Source organism: Tiliqua scincoides, chromosome 4, assembly GCF_035046505.1.
Source record: "Tiliqua scincoides isolate rTilSci1 chromosome 4, rTilSci1.hap2, whole genome shotgun sequence".
In the NCBI taxonomy this organism is placed as follows: domain Eukaryota; kingdom Metazoa; phylum Chordata; class Lepidosauria; order Squamata; family Scincidae; genus Tiliqua; species Tiliqua scincoides.
The window spans coordinates 129,427,916-129,448,169 of record NC_089824.1 but is presented as its reverse complement, the minus strand read 5'-3'; the positions used below and the strand labels follow the sequence as shown (position 1 = coordinate 129,448,169).

The 20,254-nt window shown below is 46.4% G+C and overlaps 1 protein-coding gene across 1 annotated transcript in view; it reads right to left on the bottom strand.

Moving 5' to 3' along the window:
• COL11A1 (collagen type XI alpha 1 chain) overlaps positions 1–5,682 on the bottom strand; it is a 284,888-nt gene extending 279,206 nt beyond the window's left edge. The window contains exon 1 of the mRNA XM_066624556.1: positions 5,562–5,682. Coding sequence (XP_066480653.1) covers positions 5,562–5,682 — 121 coding nt within the window. The remainder of the gene's footprint in view (positions 1–5,561) is intronic.
• Positions 5,683–20,254: the final 14,572 nt, after the last annotated feature.

Here is a 20,254-nt window from a genome sequence, read left to right as displayed (position 1 = left end):
TATTTATTTATTTATTTATTTATTTGCAAATCTGCCATTTAGCAGTATTCATCCATAGCAAGCCACTACCTCAGCAGTCCTATTAACTTCAAAAGTAATTCAGAAAGCAGCACACTGAACCCCCTTACTATGTGCCCCAGCTTATCCAGTTTTCCAGTGCCAGTGCAGCTATGCCAATGGAGCATGCACTGCATCTTGTGGTGGGACAGCAGTCACAGAGGCCCCCTTAAAGTATGGTAACGTTTGTTCCCTTACCTTGGGGCTGCCTTACGGTTGCACTGGTGCTGGAAAATTGGATAGGATTGGGCCCTTTGATGGCACACTCTTTAAACTAGAATCACAAATAAGTCCACATAAGTTACTGGTCCATATTATTTTTCTAGCTCACCTCCTCACACAATGATGCAATAGTCGTACGAAATGCCAGTGGCAAAAAGGAAAACAGGGCAGGGAGAATTGAATCACTTTTAGTCTACAGAGACCTCCCTGACTGGCCACTTGAAGGTGTAAAACTTGCCATAGACAGCGGCAATACCTGCTGTAATACCTTATAGTATGTTTAGCGCTTATTCTAGCCGCTGCTCAGAATGGCAATACTGATGGCAATTAGCAGATGGCAATACTGTATATACAGTATGGTCCTGGGGTATAATCTGAGGGTACTTTGCTAAAGCAAAGCAGATCAGGGTTCAATCAATCCGTAAAAAGGAAACTGTCTGAGAATCCCACTTCACTAGGTGAAAGTGCTTCTGGTCACTGCATGCCATCAACGTGAGGAGGGAATTCCCACCTTGACCATCAGGTGCCAGGAGGTAGCAGGAGAGGCAAAGGGTGCTGCAACCTGTATTGCAGAAGTGCCCAGTTTTTGACTGGAGAGCTGCCCCAGAACAGGCTACTGGCCTCTCACCATCTGCTACTGTTACATAGGCCACCTTGTGTTGCACCATGGAAGAAAGGCAGAATATATATGCAATAATGAAAAATGTTACATTTACTGTGTGGAATGAATAATCAGAATGAATGAATCAGCATCCATTATTCCAAAGCTCAGCAAGATTTCCATTTGCAAAGTTGGTTTTAGGAAGTGTTAGTGTTCACTGGATAGTTGTTGTTTTTTTAAAATTTCTCATTAAATTCACTAGAAGTACTGTGCACTGACACCCTCCCAAAACTATATCCTAGTGCTTGCCTCCTATAGTTGCTTTGAACAAACGCATTTGATTTGTCCCACAGATCCCTATGGGTAAAAAAGTGAGAAGGAAAATCAAAGAATGTCTTGGAATCCAAGAATACTTGCACCACGTTGTAAAACGAAAGCACTTTCTGCCAAGGATTTCTGGACAGAATGTGGCTAATTCTCGAGTTATTCTCCATCTTCAAAGAGAAATTTAAGAAGTTGAATGGAATTCTTGACCCATTTTTGTTCCCCGTTAAGTGGACAAAGAGGCACCTTTTTGGGCATAATCCCTGTCCAACTTTCCAGCGCTGATGCAGTCACAATACAGCTCCAAGGTACAGCAACAAATATTTCCTTATTCTGAGGCGGCCTCTGTGACTGCCTCCCCAACACAGGATGCAGTGCACCTCCCATTGGCACAGCCATATTGGTGCTGGATAGGATTTGGCCCTTTAAGTGCCTCTTAAATTTAATAGGGGAGAAATTCAGATCAGCCTATCGCCTTCTCCAGGGGCTGTTTGCTGATTTCTCTTCTGTCTCTTTGTTTAGATTGCAAGTCCATTGGAATAAGCAGCCTTCTCATTCTTCGGCCAGATAAATTGCTTTGTGGATGTTTTTGTTGAAAAGGGGTATATAAATATTCTAAATAAAAATAATCTTTTAAAGAAGTCTTAAATCTGAAAAGGAGTAGTGGAATGTGGCTCTTAGATTGCAACCTCATGCATGCTTACTTGGGAGGGAGTCCCTCTGAACTCAGTAGGACTTACATGTGCACAGACATATACAGGGTGGCCTACCATATACATACACCTCAAGCCTAGGCACACTTACAGCCCGATCCTATGCATGTCTACTCTGAAGTAAGTTCCATTTTAGCCAATGGGGCTTACTTCCAGGTAAGTGTGGATAGGATTGGGCTGTGTCTCAGATATAAGTTTTGCCAATTTCAATTAGTCTTGCTCCCAAGCAAGTATGCATGAGATTGAGGCTGCAATCCTATATACACTTAACCTGAGAGTAAGTTTCATTGAATTCAAAGAAGATTACTTCTGACATGTACAGAGACATGTATAGGGCTGTGCTGTGAGTGAAGTGAATTTAGACTGGACTACAAACTGTTCTAAGTTAAACTGAAAAAAAACAAACTGTAGGAAATATCTCGGCAACTAAAATATAACATTATTACATTCAAGCTTTTAAGGAGGAGATTTTTATATGCTCTATATAGGCAGAAATGCTCTAGAAAACACCCCGTCGTTTAATACTACTTTGTAAGGCATTTTTTAAAATTCCTGTGATTTTCTTTTTCCCCAAAAGATGATTCCCCAAATTCCCCTCATTTTCTTTTGTCTGTTTGAGAACTTTATTAACCACAGTAAGCAAGTGCATAAAAGAATGTAACCACTATCTGTGCCTTTCAGGAACATCCAACTCCCACTGAAGCTTCTTTTCAACTCAACTGAGTTTGCTCTACACATCCACTTTTTAGGAGAGCATTTAAGGACTTCTCTTCGGAAACAATGAACAAAAATTTGAGGATTTCTTGGAATTCTATAAGAATAGAGATATAGTGAGAGGTAGGAGAGCGATGGAGTTTGATAAAACAATTTTTTTTATCATCTTCTTACATGCCTACAGTCCTAGGCATACCTACTCAGAAGTAAGTTCAGTGGAGCTCATGCCAAGGTTGCAGCCCAATCCTAACTAACTTTCAAAACACCAAAGCAGCCGCAATGCAACAAACGTTCCAGTACCTTGAGGAGGCCTCTGTGACTGCCCCCCCCCAGCTGAATGCCGTGCGCACCCCATTGGCACAGTTGCATCTGCACTGGACAGCTGGTTAGGATTGGGCTGTGAGACTGCCATATAACATCAGTCCTGAGCATCCATACCCAAAAGTCCCATTGGTTTCAAAAGAACCTCTTTCTAAGCGAGAATGCTTAGGATCAGCACCAAGCAAGATCAGCACCATCCCTGCCAATCTGTTTTCAATCAAACGAGCTGCATTCAGAGAAAGTGAGTTTCCATCTGAAACAATCCTCAAACACTGTCTTTTCAGTCCAGATTTCCAAAGGGGTCTATAGAACAAAGCTTCTGGCCAGGAGGATGAGTTTCCAAAGCATATCAAGATTTGCAAAGAAAGAAATCAGAATCCAACAATCGTAATCTACTGGGCTTTCACCTCCATCATCCCCTGTGACATGACTTTACTGTGCATGCAGTAAGTACTATATCTAAGCTCCAGCACGTGCCCTGACCCCAGAGGGAGGGGAAAGGGAACTCATTCATGGCCAAACTCAGAGGTGAGTTGAAGCATAGATTGACTTGTCCACCCCACTTCTACATTGCAAATCAAACCAGCAGGGGGCAGAAAGACTGACTGAAGTGACTGACACTCCAGTCCAAGAGGCGATCAGGAGCCCAGAGGCTGAAAGGGAAGAGAGCACCTTTCTGCTTTCTACCCTTGATTCGAACAGTGAGCCAATTCAAGACACACACACACAACCAAGAGAACAGCTTTTTTTGTTGTCATTGTTGAAGTTTCACATCAGCAGATTTATTCCCTTAAGAACAAAACTCATACTATGTGTCCTTGGAAAGTCATTATGGATGCCAAATGGATGGGTGCCAAATAAAAAAACAAATAAATTTTAACACTCCTAAATCACAGATTTCATTGGACAAGGTAAGTTAGCAAAGAATGAGGTCACAATGTGGGTCCCTGGAGAAGGGAAATAACAACCAAGCAAAGGATATAAGCAGATCTCTCTATAATCACATAGAGACAGGTTTCCAAAGAGTGTCTCTGCGCAAGTTGCATTATAACTGTTCCTCTTATTATTGTTGCCAAGCATCCATTGTAGGATAGCTCAGTTGCCACTGATCCAAGGGCTAGTAATGAGTGCATTAATTGATCAGTTGGCTAATTAATTAAGCCTCAGGCTTGTGCTCTGAGCACCACTTCGTAACGCCCTCCAGATGTGGAAAAGGAACGCACCCCCATCCCAACCTCTTCCCCCAGATTTGTGCACTCCCTCCTCCTTTCCCTCCTCAAAACTGCAAACTTTCCTCTCCAGCCTGCAAACTCCCAGGAACTGCACCCTGCTCACATGTGCCCTCAGACACCTAAGGGACCACTCCGTCAACTCCTTCTGCCCACAGATGCACCTAAGGCGAGGGGAGGGGAAAGGGAGGTGGTTTCATCTCCTCTGTGCATTGAGCTCCTGTCACTGCCTTGCCACGTAAGCTGGCTTGAGGCAGCTGGGTTTTTCCTTTTTCTTGATCCCAGACACGGAGAGATGCAAAACAGGTAGGGTAGCGCACCATTGCTCTTAGAATGCGCAAGCCTCAGGGTGACACAGAAGTCTTGCTGCATGCCAGGACAAAGGCTTGCAGTCCACTGGAATTCATCACATTTCCCATTATAGCTCTCATGGTCCCAGAAGAGCCTAACTTCCTCCACACACACAGGGTTCTCTACCTGTCTGGGACACTTGGGATGCAAGAGTGTTGGCTACTCAGTATTAGGCTACTCAATAGCCCAATCTTTTTTGCATCCATTTCTTTTTCCTTTGAGAAAGCAAGGTGTCTTTGAAGCCTACAGGCAGCCTCTGCCATTTCATATTTTGAAGGCAGAGCTCCCAAACTGCCCCCCTCCATCCCGACCTGCTTTTAATTTCACTTTGGCCAAGATTTGGTGAACTTGATCAGCTTAATGACTTCGGCAAGTTCAAGAGACCCAGGGCGGATGGCAGGAGAGAACTTGCAGCAATCTTTATCCGAGGGCTTTAAAAATTGGCTGGCCGCACAAAGAAAAGTAACTTTGTTCAGAATGTCAGCTCAGTTCATCCCCTAGATTTAGGATCTTCCCACCAGCCCACTCTCCAGTTCTACTCCCCCCACCCACACACACTTCTTTACCTTCTGGCATTGTTAAGAGCCTGGAAAGACTTCCAGGTCAGGCCTGGGGTTGTTTACTCAGAGGTAAGCCCCACTGAGTTCAAGGCAAATAAATGTGTATGGTGCTGTAACCCTAAATAAAGAGAATTTGGGGGGCAAGAAAAAGCATTGCTAAAAGCACTACATCCTTTTCCCCCAGGGCTTCATGGAGATGTCCAATTTCCCCTCTACAGCAGGGGAGGTCTTTAACTGGAGGTCTTTAACTAGGGATTAGTCCCTGAACCTGTCTCCAGTGCCAGGCTTCAGCAATCGTGCAGCAGAAGAGAATACTTTAGAGCATGTGCAGAGCATCACTGAAGAACTCCTTCACATGAAGTTCAGAGGTGGGATCAGAGGGAGCCCCAGCACCTCTGGCACTGTCGTGCTTGGCTGGCCCCTAAATGGGGCACAGGAGTAGGGAGATGGGTCCTTCTCTCTTTCTTACCTCCGGTGACCTCGGCAGCCTCAAGCAGGAGCGTCCAGAGGAGGAGGAGGGCGGGCAAGGCGGCGTCCCAGAACCACCGTTTCGTTCTCCACCTGGTGGACCATCTCGGCCTCATCTCCATGGCTCGGGGCGCCCCCCCGCAGCAGGCGCGTGAACGGCGACCCTCCCTCCCACCCCGGGGGCGCTTTCCCCCCCGCTGTTCTCGCTGGGCTGCTCCCCCCTGCTTGTATTCCAAGAGGCGCCTCGTCTCCTTCAGCGACCCATCGGGCGATCAAAGTGCAGGCGAGAAAGGTGCGGAGACCGGGGGCTCGCTGGCTGCGGCTGCAGAGGGCGAGGGGGCGGCGGAGGGTCTCCACAGCCCAGGTCCAGGCCCCTCCGATCCGTCCTCCCCGGTGCCCTGCCTTCACACTGAAGGGCTGCAACCCAGACGCGCAGAGCGCAGCATCCCCCTTCAAGGCTGCATCCCGCAAAGAGGGCTGGCCGACAGGCGCACGGGAGCGCACAGAGCGAGCCAGCGGCCTGCCCCCCCTCCTCCCCCGCCCCCCCAGCCCCAGGAGCCCAAATGACAAGGAGGCTGCCGGTCAGAAGCCAATGGCAGACCCTCTTTCGGCAGACCCAGCCCCGCCCACCGCCCTCCCCCTCCTCCCTCCCCTACCCAAGAAGACCCGAGGCTGCAGCAGCGCCCCTCAGTTCCAGAGGAGCGCTCTCAAGGCAACCAGATCGAAGCTGGGAGTGAGCAGAACGGGCAAGTGAGGGGGGGGGCACTTGTAGATCGACCCCCCCCCCCAGCATAGGCCAATGCCAGGGCTTTAGGGTAGGCCGCCAAGGTTGCAGTGCCCAGCCTTGCACATACAGTAATTCCCCAAAAGTGGCATCACAAGGATCAGAACATTAGAAGAGCTTTGCTGCATCAGGCCCAGGGCCAGTGAGTGCAGCTTTCTGCGTCTCACAGTGGCCCACCAGATGCCTCAGGGAGCACACAAGAGACCTGCATCCTGGTGCCCTTCCTCTCATCTGGCATTCTGATGTAGCCTGAAATAATCTAGGATCTCCCTGATGGCTCAGGAGAAGAAGCTACAGGGTGGACTCTGTGGGTGTGCATGTGTGCCTCAATGCACACAGGTGTTGTTTCTTTTTTTCTTTACCCCATGCCCACCTCAAGGAGTGTGAATGCCCTGAAGCATCACAGTTCTGATTGCAGTGCAGTCACACAGATTGGCTGGGTGACCTTGGGATGTCTCAACTTCAGTCATCCATCAGTAGTATGGAAAGAGCTGGGCTGAGATCCTTAAACATACCACCTAAAAAGCAAATCCTGTGGGATTCAATGGGACTTATTTCTGCTTAAGCCATTTCTGCCCAACATTGCATATATGCAGTAGGGACCAAATGTGTACACCTGTGGGGCGGGCAAAAATGGGTTAACCACCTTTGGGATTGGGTGGTCACTCAGTGGCCTATGTGGCGGTGAGGATGAATAGCACCAGGTTGGTAGAACACTTGGACCAAGTGTAAATGACAGTCACCTTGGCTCCCACATGTACCTGGAGCAGTATGTTCCATTGAACTCACTGGAACTAACATTGGAGTCAGAATTGCATAGGCTTGCACATGCCTAAAAGTCTTAATAGTAAAATATGAAGCTCTTCTTTCACTACACAGTATGCACAGCTGTTATCTCCACCACCACCAAGGAGTCCAATACTGATGCTGAAGACACCAGACCTAATATACAATATATGGTATGGTTTTGCTCAATTTCGCTTTTATGGTAATCAATCAGCTTTCAGTGTGATTTGCAGTCCTTGGCCATTCTTACTAAAGTACTTTACGACTCATTTTAAGATGATGCTGATGGATGCTGACATTCCATCAACTTGGATTGTCCCCTCCCCTTGAAAAATCCCGCTCAGTCAAGTGCCTCCCACCTGTGCAAAGCAACCTCCTGTGTTGTTTTTTTTTAGAAAAATACACACAGTCCAACCTGGGGCATACAGTCCCTTGAAATACATTAAATGGCTCTAAACAAGCCTAACTGTGCATTGGATTATTGTTACTGTGTCCACCATCTCTCATTACCAGCCAAGGCCTCACCATAAGGTAAGGTAAAGTGGGCATCTCAGATGTTTGTGTGATCTTATCTAATTTCGGAAGCTAAGCAGGGCCAGGCCTGGTTAGTACTTGGATGGGAGACTGCCTGGGAATACCGGGTGCTGTAGGCTTATACCATAGTCTTTCCAGACTGAAGGTTGCCAACCAGATGTTTGTGTACTGGCCATTATTAATGGAGGCAAAGTGAATGATTGACAGTCCTGACCAATGGACACCATCTGCCAGGAAGTGATGCAAGTTCCATTGAAGGCCAAACTAGACACAACAGCCGTAAAGCAGAACCATCTCTTTAAATATAAGTCTGCCCCAACCAACTAAAAAAGTTCTATACAATTTGTATGAGAGCTGGTATAGCATAGTGACTAACAGCACAAGCTGTTACTGTTTTACTCAGAAGTAAGCCCCATTCTGTTTAGTGGGGCCAGGTAATTGTTTACTCCCAGATAACTGTCTATAGCAGCAGTTCCCAAATTTACTGTGGCCATGGCACCTTTTCTTCCCAGCTCTCCCAGATGCTCCATCTTGGATCACACAAGGTCCTACACAATTCTCGCAAGATCTTGCATGATTCCAGATGGTGGTATCCAGGAGAGCCAGGAAGAAGGGGCCACTTCCCACAGTGCTCCCGTGAGTTTGCCATGGAGCTCTCAGGCGCTGCAGCGCACGGTTTGGGAACCACTGGTCTATAGGATTACAGCCTGAGTTGTGAATCCGGATTTCCCCAGTTTGAATGGCTCCTTTTTGATGAACTGACCAGATTGCCTTAAACATGCCCCTTCCTGTCAACCTCAGCTGCATTGTGGAGATGATAATAAAACTTATTGCATGGTCTACATGTTGCGTGATCATAAAGCACTATACAAATGCAGAATAAGCACAGGCTATGGTCCAATTTACGAGCAAAAGTGGGAATGGGTGAGAAGAACTCTCTACGCACAACAAGGGTACAAGCCTTGAATTGGGGAAGGCTTTGATACCATTTCATCATATGTGATTGTGGAGTCCTGCTTTTGTAGAGGTGGCTTTCCAGTTCGCCCAGCAATGATCTTGAGCAGCTCTCATTTGTTACAGTGAGGCTTGCACTGGAGAACTCCTCAGTAGATCGTGCCCTGTGGAGAAGTGCCATTTGGATTCGCTGTCTTCAGAACCAAAATGTCTTGGACTGGCCAAAATGACAACACATTTGAGTGAGTCACAATAGTATAGCAGCTTGGGTTTCCGGCATGGATGCTGCCAGTGACTTTGCCACGTTTCTTTCTCCAAAGATAGAATCACATAACCATAGTGACTTTCTCCTATACTAAAGCAATTGACAAACTGCCTGGTTTTATTTGCATGAGTGCTTTTCAGTCTTTTGAATGGTTCGGAACATATAAGGGCAGGCAAGGCTCAATGCTGGCAACACAGAACAAGAGAGATTATTGGTTGGTAGGACCAACACATGTTCAGTGATGGATATGAGCCTACATTATTTTATTTTTTAAGGATTCCAATAGTGCTCGCTCTAGTTGGCATCCTTCAGTCTCTGAAGACTATAGTGTCACGCTCTGAATGGTGGTTCTGGAACAGAGTGTCCTCTCCAGTGCGCGAAGCCTGGGTAAAGTAGGTATGGAGGATAGGCTGTTACCCATGCAGCAAATCCCCCCTCTCCACGTCGCTGAAATGGTCCAATGGAAAGGCAGAGGCCAATACGGTTGGTTCCAGCGGCGTCGCAGGAGTTGCCAGAACATGACTGTGTTCAGCCATGAACTGCCTCAAGGACTCGGGCTCTGGATTTTGCCTCAAGGTTGACTCCTGAAGCCTTTTCCATAAGTGGATGTAGCCACAAGGCAGTGGAGGTTTGGGATCAGAGTTTTCCTTCTCTCAGATGAGCTGCCTTCCCAGGCTGACGAGCTCTGTGATCTATATATCTGATGTCCACTGTGGAAAAAGGCACTGGATAATCAGAAAAAAATAAAAGACCCAGTTATATGAATCCATTCTAAGGAAAGGATGATCACACCCATGCTCATAAATGAATCAAGGAGTGACACACACACACGCACAACTATATGCATTCATGAATGTTAAGGAGGATGAAAAGAAAACATGTCTCATCGCTCACCACCATGGTTTTATCCCGCTGTTGGTTCCAACAGAACACCAGTTAGAATCAGGTTCGTATTTAGGTAACATTTACTTTCGAGGCTAGACTCAAACCAGCTTTGAAATAAGTTTTCAAAGCTTGCTAGCCCACAAAAATGTTTATACATTCCTATGTTAATAATTTTTGACCTAAAAGGAAAAAAAAATCCAACAACTTAGAACAAACTTTCCTGCCTGGTTACCCAAGAGCAAGTCTCTTAGATAGAGACACAGGTGACCAGACAAGTGGCTACTTTAAGAGCCGGTGGCAGCAACCCTAACCAGTTTTCCAGCATGGACATAAAGGCAATGGAACTCCAAGGTAAAGGAATGTACATTGCCTTACCTTGAGGAGGGGTCTCTGCCTGCCCCCCAATTTCAGGATGTAGCACATGCCCCACTGGCACAGCTATGCCAGTGCTGGAAAGTTGGTTAGGATTGTGTCCTGTGTTAAATTGTAACTGGCAGAGTCATGTGGCTAAGAGTGTGGACTATGGGGTAGCTCCTCCCTCTCAGGTAGGCAGGCCAGAGTCTTTTGGTCATCCTGAGGGGAGGGGCTACCTGGACTCCCCAGACTGTCCAAGCTTGAAGAGCCCCGCCCCTGACGCCAGATGTCTTGTGTCCATCTAGATGCACTGTAGTGGTGGTTGCCTGGTGTCACGTGCTGCGTGGCGTGTTGGCTCGGGGGATGAGTGCAGAATGGGCCCAGGTGGTGCAGGGCCCTACCCCAGGTCTATTGCTATTCTGCACTGTACTGCATCCCCCTGACTTTACCATTGTGGTGTTCAGCATGTCTGTTTCTCCTCCTTTTTTTTTAATACGGCTACGAGGGCGGGCGGACTAATCCGGACATGGAGACCACTGAGAAGGGGGATTCATGGTAAGTACAAATCTCCCTGTTCTCCAGTGGCATCTCCATGTCAGTCTTAGTCCTTACAAGTGGGATGTGCCCAAGCAGTGCTCCTCAAGGGTGGGAGCTGCTGTAAGCTTATAGAGCCACGCTCTGGAGGACGTGCCTTGTGAAGGCTGCATCCCCAGAGGCGAAGGTGTCGATCTTGTAGTGTTTGATAAAGGTGTTAGGTGAGCCCCAGGTAGCTGCCCTGCATACTGCCTCCAGGGAGGAGTGAGCCCTGAATGCAGCTGAGGTGGCGGCCCCCCTGAGGAAGTGAAAGGGGCTGCTTGTCAGCCTGTGTGGGAGGAACCTGGAGGCCAGAAAGTGGTAACAGACCATAAAATATCCATCTGAAATGTTGTGCACTTCTTGAAAGATGAAACCTTTCTTCAATTGTAAAAATCCCTATGGGGGTTTAGAACATCCAGCCTATGTAAACCACCTTGAATTAAAGTCTGAGGAGAAATCTGATGACCAAGAAAGGCAGTATATAAATGCCTGTATTGATGATGATGATGATGCCCTTAGGGGGGTCCTTGCTGGATGCAAGGTCAAGGATGGCCCTGGTGCTGCCGGATCTCTTGGGCACGGTGAAGAGGTGGGAGTACACCCTGGCCCCCCGCTGCTCCCTTGGAACTGGTTCAATAGCCCCGACCTGTAGGAGTTATTGGATTGCCTCGAGTGTCTTGCCGTGCTTTAGTGGGCACTTGGGTCTGGGGGCCTGTAGGAACCGGGTGAGGGAGTCACACGGAGTTCCAGTGAATACCCCCAGCGGATGGTGTCCCGCAGCCACTGGTCAGTGGTCACCTCATCCCATCTGTTCACGAAGTGTTGCAGCCTTCCACCAATGATGTGGGACGAGGATGGTTGGTCGTCATTGAGACTTTAGGCCCTTTGCACCAAAGCGCTGGGGCTGCTGTTCTCTGTGGGCTGGCCATCTTCGGTGCTAGATGGGTCTTTGACTTCTGAAAGGGGCTGCCGAGGATGAGGTAATGGGTTGAGAGCTCCTTGATGGCCTAAAGGGCCAGCACTAGGACCGCTGGGCGGGCCTTGAGTTCCTCTCCCTGGTGGGCAGTACCCTCTTCTTTCCCCTGGACTCCACCAGTAGCAGGTCCAGGGCGTTCCCGAACAACTTGGCTCCCTGGAAGTGGAGGCTGGAGACCCTGGCGTGTGAGGTTGCATCCACGTCCCAGCTACGCAGCCAGGTGCTGCGGTGCATGGCAACTCCTGCAGCCATGGCCCTGGCCGAGAACTGCAGGGCATCTGCTGTGGCGTCTGCTACGAAGGCGGCAGCTGAGGCCATCTTTCTGATATCCGAGCGAGCCCTGGAGTGTAGCTTGTGGGTCTCACTGAACTTCTGAAACCAAAGGACCAACGCTCTGGAGCTGAGTGAAGCGGAGGCCTGCAGCGCATTGGAGGAGGCCTCAAATCCCCTCCTGGTGGCTAGTTCTACCTTCTTGTCTGTAGGGTCCCTTGGGAGACCGTCACTGTCTGTGGGGAGGACGGCTGGGGATCCCAGTGCTGCTACTGGGGCATCCACTAGGGGTGACTTGAGGCGGGCTATGACCTCTGCGAGAAGGTTGTAGAACCTGGTGGAAGGCTTGCTGGGGTCCCTGCCCCTATTTGGGTTATTCCACTCCTTGCCCACCAGTTGTTGGAAGTAAGGCGGGAAGGGGAAACCATTGGGGGGGGGGTTTCCTGCTGGTTTGGGAAGACTGTTGGGGAACCCCCCCCCCCACTTGTTTTTATGTTCTTATGTTAACCAGAAAGTTTATGGTTCATGGATAAGTTCAGCACATGAACTCACTTCTTTCACATCACGCTCCACCCACCCCAAGTTGCCAGGTTGTTGTCACAATCACTGAATGCACAGCATTCAATCAATCAATCAATCAATCAATCAATCAATCAATCAATCAATCAATCAAAGAAAGAAAGAAAGAAAGAAAGAAAGAAAGAAAGAAAGAAAGAAAGAACTGGGGACCCACTACTGCTCCCATCTGGGATCCAAACCACCCACACCATTTCCTCCTACCTCTTGTCTTTTCACAACAACCCTCTGAGGCAGCAGCCTGTATAGGGCCAGCCTTAGGAGCTGTGGGGCAAGACAGCAAGAAGAGGCAGTGCAGAATTATATCAAGAACTCAGTTTTGATGAGGCAGTATTATTATTGAATTGGATCCAAGCCCTTTCTTGCACAGGCTTTGAAAGGTTGCTGTGACCTCCCAAATGAAGCATCACAACCTCATTCGGGTTCCAACCCACAGGTTGAAGAACTCTGTTTTAGAGGATGTGGTGCACTATCTATTTCATTAGCCACTACAGGTCATGCCTCATAAAACTAGGGTTCCATTCCAGAAATTTTAGTAGATTAAAAAATCAGTAGATACTAAATCAGTGGGAAAATAGCTTTAAAGACCCACTTCCAGGTTTCTTGCCCATCTATTGTTGCCCCAGAATACATTGGTATACCGCATTCAGCCACTAGATGGGGACAAAAATTGAATCTAATGGAATGAAATTATTATTATTTAACAATGCAAAGGTAGGAAATTGAATTTTGGTGCTTTTTTCCTTGTTTCACAGCATTTAAAGGTGGACCTCGGTATCAGTGGTGAGTCAAATCAGTGGATACCAAATCAATGAACACCAAGGTGCCACCTGTATATATAGAGTGAAGAGAGGATTTTATTTATGAACTTGCAGCAAAACTAATACACTGTACAGAAAACCCATCTACTCACACACGGACAAACTAAGATGGGGACAGAGATTGCTGTTCTATTTTTGGTGATCAATATATATAATTCTGAACCTTTGAAAATGTATTAGAATTTTGAATATGAACCAGGGAAAATTGAAATGGATCTTTGGCTTAGGCAATAAAATGTTGGGTTGGAGTATTACTGTGGTCTGATAGAAGGTTTTTGATTGTGGATGAAATCCATAGCATGATTTGTGATAAGAACATAAGAACAGCCCCACTGGATCAGGCCATAGGCCCATCTAGTCCAGCTTCCTGTATCTCACAGCGGCCCACCAAATGCCCCAGGGAGCACACCAGATAACAAGAGACCTGCATCCTGGTGCCCTCCCTTGTATCTGGCATTCTGACATAGCCCATTTCTAAAATCAGGAGGATGCACATACACATCACGGCTTGTAACCCGTAATGGATTTTTCCTCCAGAAACTTGTCCAATCCCCTTTTAAAGGTGTCCAGGCCAGATGCCATCACCACATCCTATGGCAAGGAGTTCCACAGACCAACCACGCGCTGAGTAAAGAAATATTTTCTTTTGTCTGTTCTAACTCTCCCAACACATTTAGCGGATGTCCCCTGGTTCTGGTGTTATGTGAGAGTGTAAAGAGCATCTCTCTATCCACTCTGTCCATTCCCTGCATAATTTTGTATGTCTCAATCATGACCCCTCAGGCGCCTCTTTTCTAGACTGAAGAGGCCCAAACGCCATAGCCTTTCCTCAAAAGGAATGTGCCCCAGCCTAGTAATCATCTTAATCGCTCTCTTTTGCACCTTTTCCATTTCCACTATGTCTTTTTTGAGATGCGGCGACCAAAACTGGACACAATACTCCAGGTCTGGCCTTATCATCGATTTGTGATATCCAAATGGATTATCATGTCTCATTGGAATTTGGAGTGACTCATTTGAGTTCTGTGTGTCCGGTGTAAGGAACTGCTACACTTGTAATCTCCAACCTGCAGACTATTAGAATAATAGGCTTTGGGGAAAATGGGGCAAAAACTTCCAGGATCCATTAATATTTATTAGCAGATGTTTAGGTTTTTACATGATTAGCATCATCATGAACAGTACTATTTCAGCGATGGGGGAAACACTCCTTTAAGTTACAGCATCTCTATGAAAAAAGCCGAGAAAGTTTATTCTGAGCCTGACTGCCTTTTCCCTAACCGTTGAGAGTTTAAAATTTTCAGACAAATATATAGTATTTGCAAGAATTCCGTGACTGTATCGTATGTTTCAAGGAAGCAGGAAAAAAGCTAACAAACATAATCATTTCTGCAGCCTGATGCAGAGGAGAGGAAGAGCTGTCAGCTGGCCAGGACTCCCTTTATTCAAGATGCAGACTGTGTGTTTGAAATCCATATTATCCAGAATGAGACAAAAGCAGTCAGGAAGAACTTCTCTCTAGCCATCTGATTGACAGATCAGATGCCTCCCACCATCACTATAGCATGTAGCATGGGCTATGTTGGGGCAGCTGCATACTATGGACTAGTGGGGTGGGATAGCCTTGGAATCTTAGAATGGGAGGTCTAGTCAGTTTTTAACTCACCTTGTGGACAATGTTATCATTACAAAGGTGGAGGAAGGAACAAGGGGGTCAGCTGTCCTTGATTTAATCCTTACCAATTGCTTAAGGAAGAATTGACAGGGTCTATGGGCAAAAGGGACAATATCAAACTGGAATTCTTGATATCAAGGGAAAGGGAAACTAAGAACCCAATCATATTTTTTCCCCCTCCAACAATGCAGCAGTGCCAAAATGGCTACCGCTGCATTCTATGGTGGGAGGGCAGCTGCAGAGGTCCCGTCTAAGTAAGGGGACAATCATTCCCTTACCTGAGTGCAAGCCTCCATGGCACACACATGGGAGGGGGGAGTTCTACTCGGACCTGCGCTAATTAATTAGCTGGTATGGGTCCATGTGGACACACACTGCAAGATTAGGCCCAGGATCGGGATCAGGATTTGGCAGCAGGCAGTCCTGCCCAACCCACCCCTCTCCAAACCCAATCTGCTCAATCTCTGCCCCCAGCCTTGCCTTGTTTTGCCCACTGCTCTATGCCCCTCCCCCTGCCTCCTGACCTTCTGCGATGGGTGGCTCTGGATCTATTGGTGAGGGCAGAAAGGTCCAGGCCTTTCTGCCAGTGTCCCAGCAATGCACTACTGAGTGCCCTGCCAGAGCGCTTTTTACAACTGGGTGCTGCCTGTTGTAAAGCAACCAGCGGAAGAGGCACTCTGACAACAGCCAGCTCCTTTGTATTGGGCTGTAGGCCTAGTCAAACATACTCTGCATTTCAGAAAAGTTTATTTTAAAGGGCTCCGATGGCAGTTAAGTCATATTCCATTGCAATAACTTTTAAAGGAGAAAATGGTCCAGGAAGGATGGATTTTTTTAAAGCAAGATACTGAAAGTACAATCAAAACAGTTCCAATGAGACAAAAATTTGGGAGACATAAGGAAATCAACGTAGCTGCAGAAAGAACTTTTTGAAAAGTTGAAAAGCAAGAGGAACATGTACAAGAAGTGGAAGGAAGGACCGTTAACAAAGGAACAGTACACAAGTGTAGCCTGCACCTGCAGGGATGATGTCAGGAAGGCTAAACACTGAATGAGCAGAGGCTGATGAGGGACACCAAAAACAACAAAAAAGAGGGGATTATTTTTTGTTATGTCCAAAAGAGAAGGAAGATCAAGGAAGTGGTAGGTCTATTGGTTGGAGAAGACAGAGAAGTGATAACAGGTGATGGGCAGAAGGCAGATCTAAACAGTTCTTATTTTGCATCTGTCTTCTCCCACAAGGCGAAGGAGGCTCAATGTAAATAACAGTTGCATTAATGGGGGCATCAAAAGATTAGTATAAGAACATAAGAATAGCCCCATTGGATCAGGCCATAGGCCCATCTAGTCCAGCTTCCTGTATCTCACAGCGGCCCACCCAATGCCCCAGGGAGCACACCAGATAACAAGAGACCTCATTCTGGTGCCCTCCCTTGCATCTGGTATTGGTAAAGAGAAGGTAAGGGAGCACCTATTACTTTAAATGAATTTCAGTTCCCAGGACCAGGTGAACAACATCCCAGTGTACTGACAGAGCTTGTGGATGTGATCTTAGAGCAGCTGCCTGTAACCTTTGAGAATTCTTGGAGTTGACAGAGTGCAGTGTTCAGGGACTGGGGGGGGCAAGCAAATATTGTCCCCATCTTTGGAAAAGGAAGTTTTGGGAAACTACAGACTGGTCAGCCCGATCTCAGTACCTGGAATAAACATCTGGAAATTATCTGGAACAGATTGTTAAGCAGAATGCCTGCCAGCACTTGGAGTGATAATGGAGTAATTTTCAGGAGTCAGCATGGATTTGCCTAGAACAAATTGTGCCAGATTAATCCAATCTCTTTCTTGATATAGTAACTAGTCTAGTAGACTGCAGAAATACTGTGGGCAGAGATTGCAGCAAAGCATTTGACAAAGTCTCTATAGATTTACCTGTGAATAATGTGGTAAAATGTGGGCTTAGATGATACTATTGTGTGGTGGTTCAAAGCTGGTTGAACCGCTACTCCCAGTCAGTGCTATTAAATGGCTGTGGGGAAGGTATCGAGTGGAACGCCACAGGATTCTGTCTTGGGCCCTGTGTTGTTCAATATTTTTATGAATGACCTAGATTAGAGGGTAAAAAGAATGCTTATCAAATCTACAGATGATACCAAGCTGGGATTGTGCTGCTGCTGGGTATGGGAGGGGGATTTATTCACTTACCTTCAGCCAGCACTGGAATCCTAGTAGGTCCAGGATCCGACAGGCCTCTGTAAGTCTGAAAAATAAGGAAAAACAGGCACTTCCGATTTTCAAGATGAAACCAGGAGTGCCCGTTTTTTCCTAACTTTCAGACTTACAGAGGCTTGGGGAGCTCTGCGCAGTGCTTCCCAGCCTCCCCAGATCTCCCAGAACTCCAGTGCTGGCTGCAGGTAAGTGAACAACCTCCCTCCCATCCCCAACAGCACTGCAAGTGGAATGGGGATGTCACCAGTGATGATTAGTGCCATATAGGCACTAGGTGTTTTAGTAGACTACAAGCTGAACATGAGCCAACAGTTTGATGTGACTGCAGAAGAAAAGAACCAATGCATTGCTAGGCTGGCTTAGTTGAGACACAGAGTCCAGGTCATGAGAAATAATAGTTTCACTCTATATTGCATATGTCAGACCTCACTTGGAATAATGTGTCCCATTTGGAGCATTCTGTTCTAAGAAGAACATGGATAAAATGGAGTGGGTTCAGAGGAGGGACACTGCAGCAAAGACATTGAGAAATCTGGAAAAAGTCCTGCAAGAAAAGAGGTTGCAACCCAATCCTACCCCCCCCCCCTTGTGATCTTCTGCCCTAAATCCACTGATAATGATGTGAAAGGCAGGACACCATCAGGCACCAGCATAAGTGGCCAGAGGCTTCATGCACTTCCTGCCGTGGAGCCTGGCCCACTCTGACCCAGAAGTGGCAGGGAGGGGAGATTCAGGGCAGGGACAACAGAGTCGTAGATCAGGCTGGAGGGTGGATCTCCATGACAAAGGTGCATGCAGGATCCTAGCCCCCATTTTCCAGCCCACCCTGCACCTTCCTTTCCTTGGACATACACCATCTATATAGAAAACCTACTGAGGGATTAGTTTAGAAGAAAGAAGTGCTTTACTTACCTATCATTTGCCTTCTGGTCGCCCCACCATTATAGCCTGCAGTGTGTGCTCCATTGGCACGACTGCATGCTAAAGTGTGGCGGGGACAGAGGATAATATGTTTACTCTGGAGAAGACTATGACAGCTATCTTCAAATATCTGAAGGGCTGTTATGTGGAAGAAGAGGACCGATTATTTTCTGTGATTCCTGAGGGCAGGAGTAGAATCAGTGAGTTGAAACTACAGGGAAGTTGATTTACACTAGACATGAGGAATAATTTCCTTCACTGTAAGAGCTTCCTGGCACTGGAACAGTTTGTCTTGTACACCTGTGGACCTCCACCCCAATTGGAAGTTTTACAGCAGACGCTAGATGGCCACCTGTCTGGGATGCTGAGGTTGCCAGCACTGAGCAGGGAGTTGGATGAGTCGTACCTTAATTATTTGCTTTTGCTGATTTTTATTTATTTATGTCACTGTGTTGGGATCCTTCCTACAAAGAAGATGTGTATAGTTAGTTTCAGATAATCATTAGATAATCATAGACTGGGGGGTGGGGAAGGGTTCTTGTTATTCTGGCAGCAAGAACAACAAAAATTAAATAAAATGTTCACAAAGCCGATATATTCTTGCTAAAATGCAAGTCCATATTTTGTTGTCAGTATCTAAAGTGTGCAATAAGTTACCATACAATCCAATGTGAGTATACCAAGAAGTAAGTTCCACTGTGTTCAATGGGGCTTACTCCCAGGAAAGTGTGCTTAGGATTGTGCCCTTCATCTTTATGTTAATCAGTGTTTTGTTTTTGCTGTGCCTTGTTTTAAACTGAACTGTGTGACCTCATTAGACATTAGATCTTCATTTCAGGGGAGCAACTGACTACACATTGTGTGATATTCGTTATAATGTCTTTGTGACCTAAGCAGATGAGCCCCTTGGTGAAGCATTAGGAGTTGCTTTCTTCTGCCTACACAGATGGGTCATTGTTGTATTTTTGGACAGTGGGGGAAGGGTTAAAGAGTCCTGAGTGGAGAACTCATTTTCCTCCCCCTCCCCCTTTGGCTGAAGAAGCTCATGGTAGCTCTTTCACATTCTTTTGTTGGTAGACTGACAAGGGTGTACAGCCGTACTTTTGGGAGAACCTTTCAGCTTCAGCCTGATGCCTATCTGATGCCTCAGGATGATGTCTTACTGAGTTAAATGGGACTTAAGGAAATCATTCACGGAACTGCAAACTTAAATAAAATTTTTATCAGTCATTGACTGATCTTGAGAAATACCTGTAACTAAAACAAAATCAGTCTCTTCAAACACAGTCACACACCATAATATATGACAGCAATCACATGATTGAGAAAGTCACTGGTTCTCAGAAATTATAAATGGTCTTTAGAAAGAGTATGAGATTCCTCAGAGCTGGCAATGTCATCTGTCAAATGAAGTTTAATCCCAGTCCTGAAAAGGGAGGGATTAGACTCTAGAAGAGCCCCTGAAATTAGTACAAAGCTGAAGGCAAGAGATCTGAGGAAGACATATCCAAAAGTAAGCCCCTCTGACACCAAAGGAACTTGCTTGGAAGTAACATGCTTAGGATTGTGGTAAGTCACATTAAACCAATGGATTTAAGTAAAACCTAAACTGAAAAGAGTTGCTGCGTACAGGGTCTATATAGTAATAATCACCTTTGTAATTATTTGAGTTTTAAATTTGAGTTTTAAAGTTTTAAAGTTTTAAATCTATCTATAAACAGTTCTGAAATTTTACAATCTTTGAATGACCAAAGCTAAGTATTTTCTTTTTCTCGATGACATTCAGCACTCAGTCCCTGCTGAATCTGAAATAATGGGCAACTTAAGAGATGATCCCCAAAACCCACTTACAGTCCAGTCCTAACTAACCTTCCAGCAAATGTCAGTGGAGTGAATGCTGCATCCTGTAAGGAGGGGGTGGGGGGGAGTCATGAAGGCCTCCTCAAAGTAAGGGAATGTTTGTTTCCTTTTCCTTAGGGCTACATTGCAGCTGTATCAGAGCTGGAAAGCTGGTTAAAAATGAGCTGATGGAATTCTTTTATACATGAGGCTTTTATACATGAGGCTTCAAGCAGTTTTTTTTTTTTTTACTGT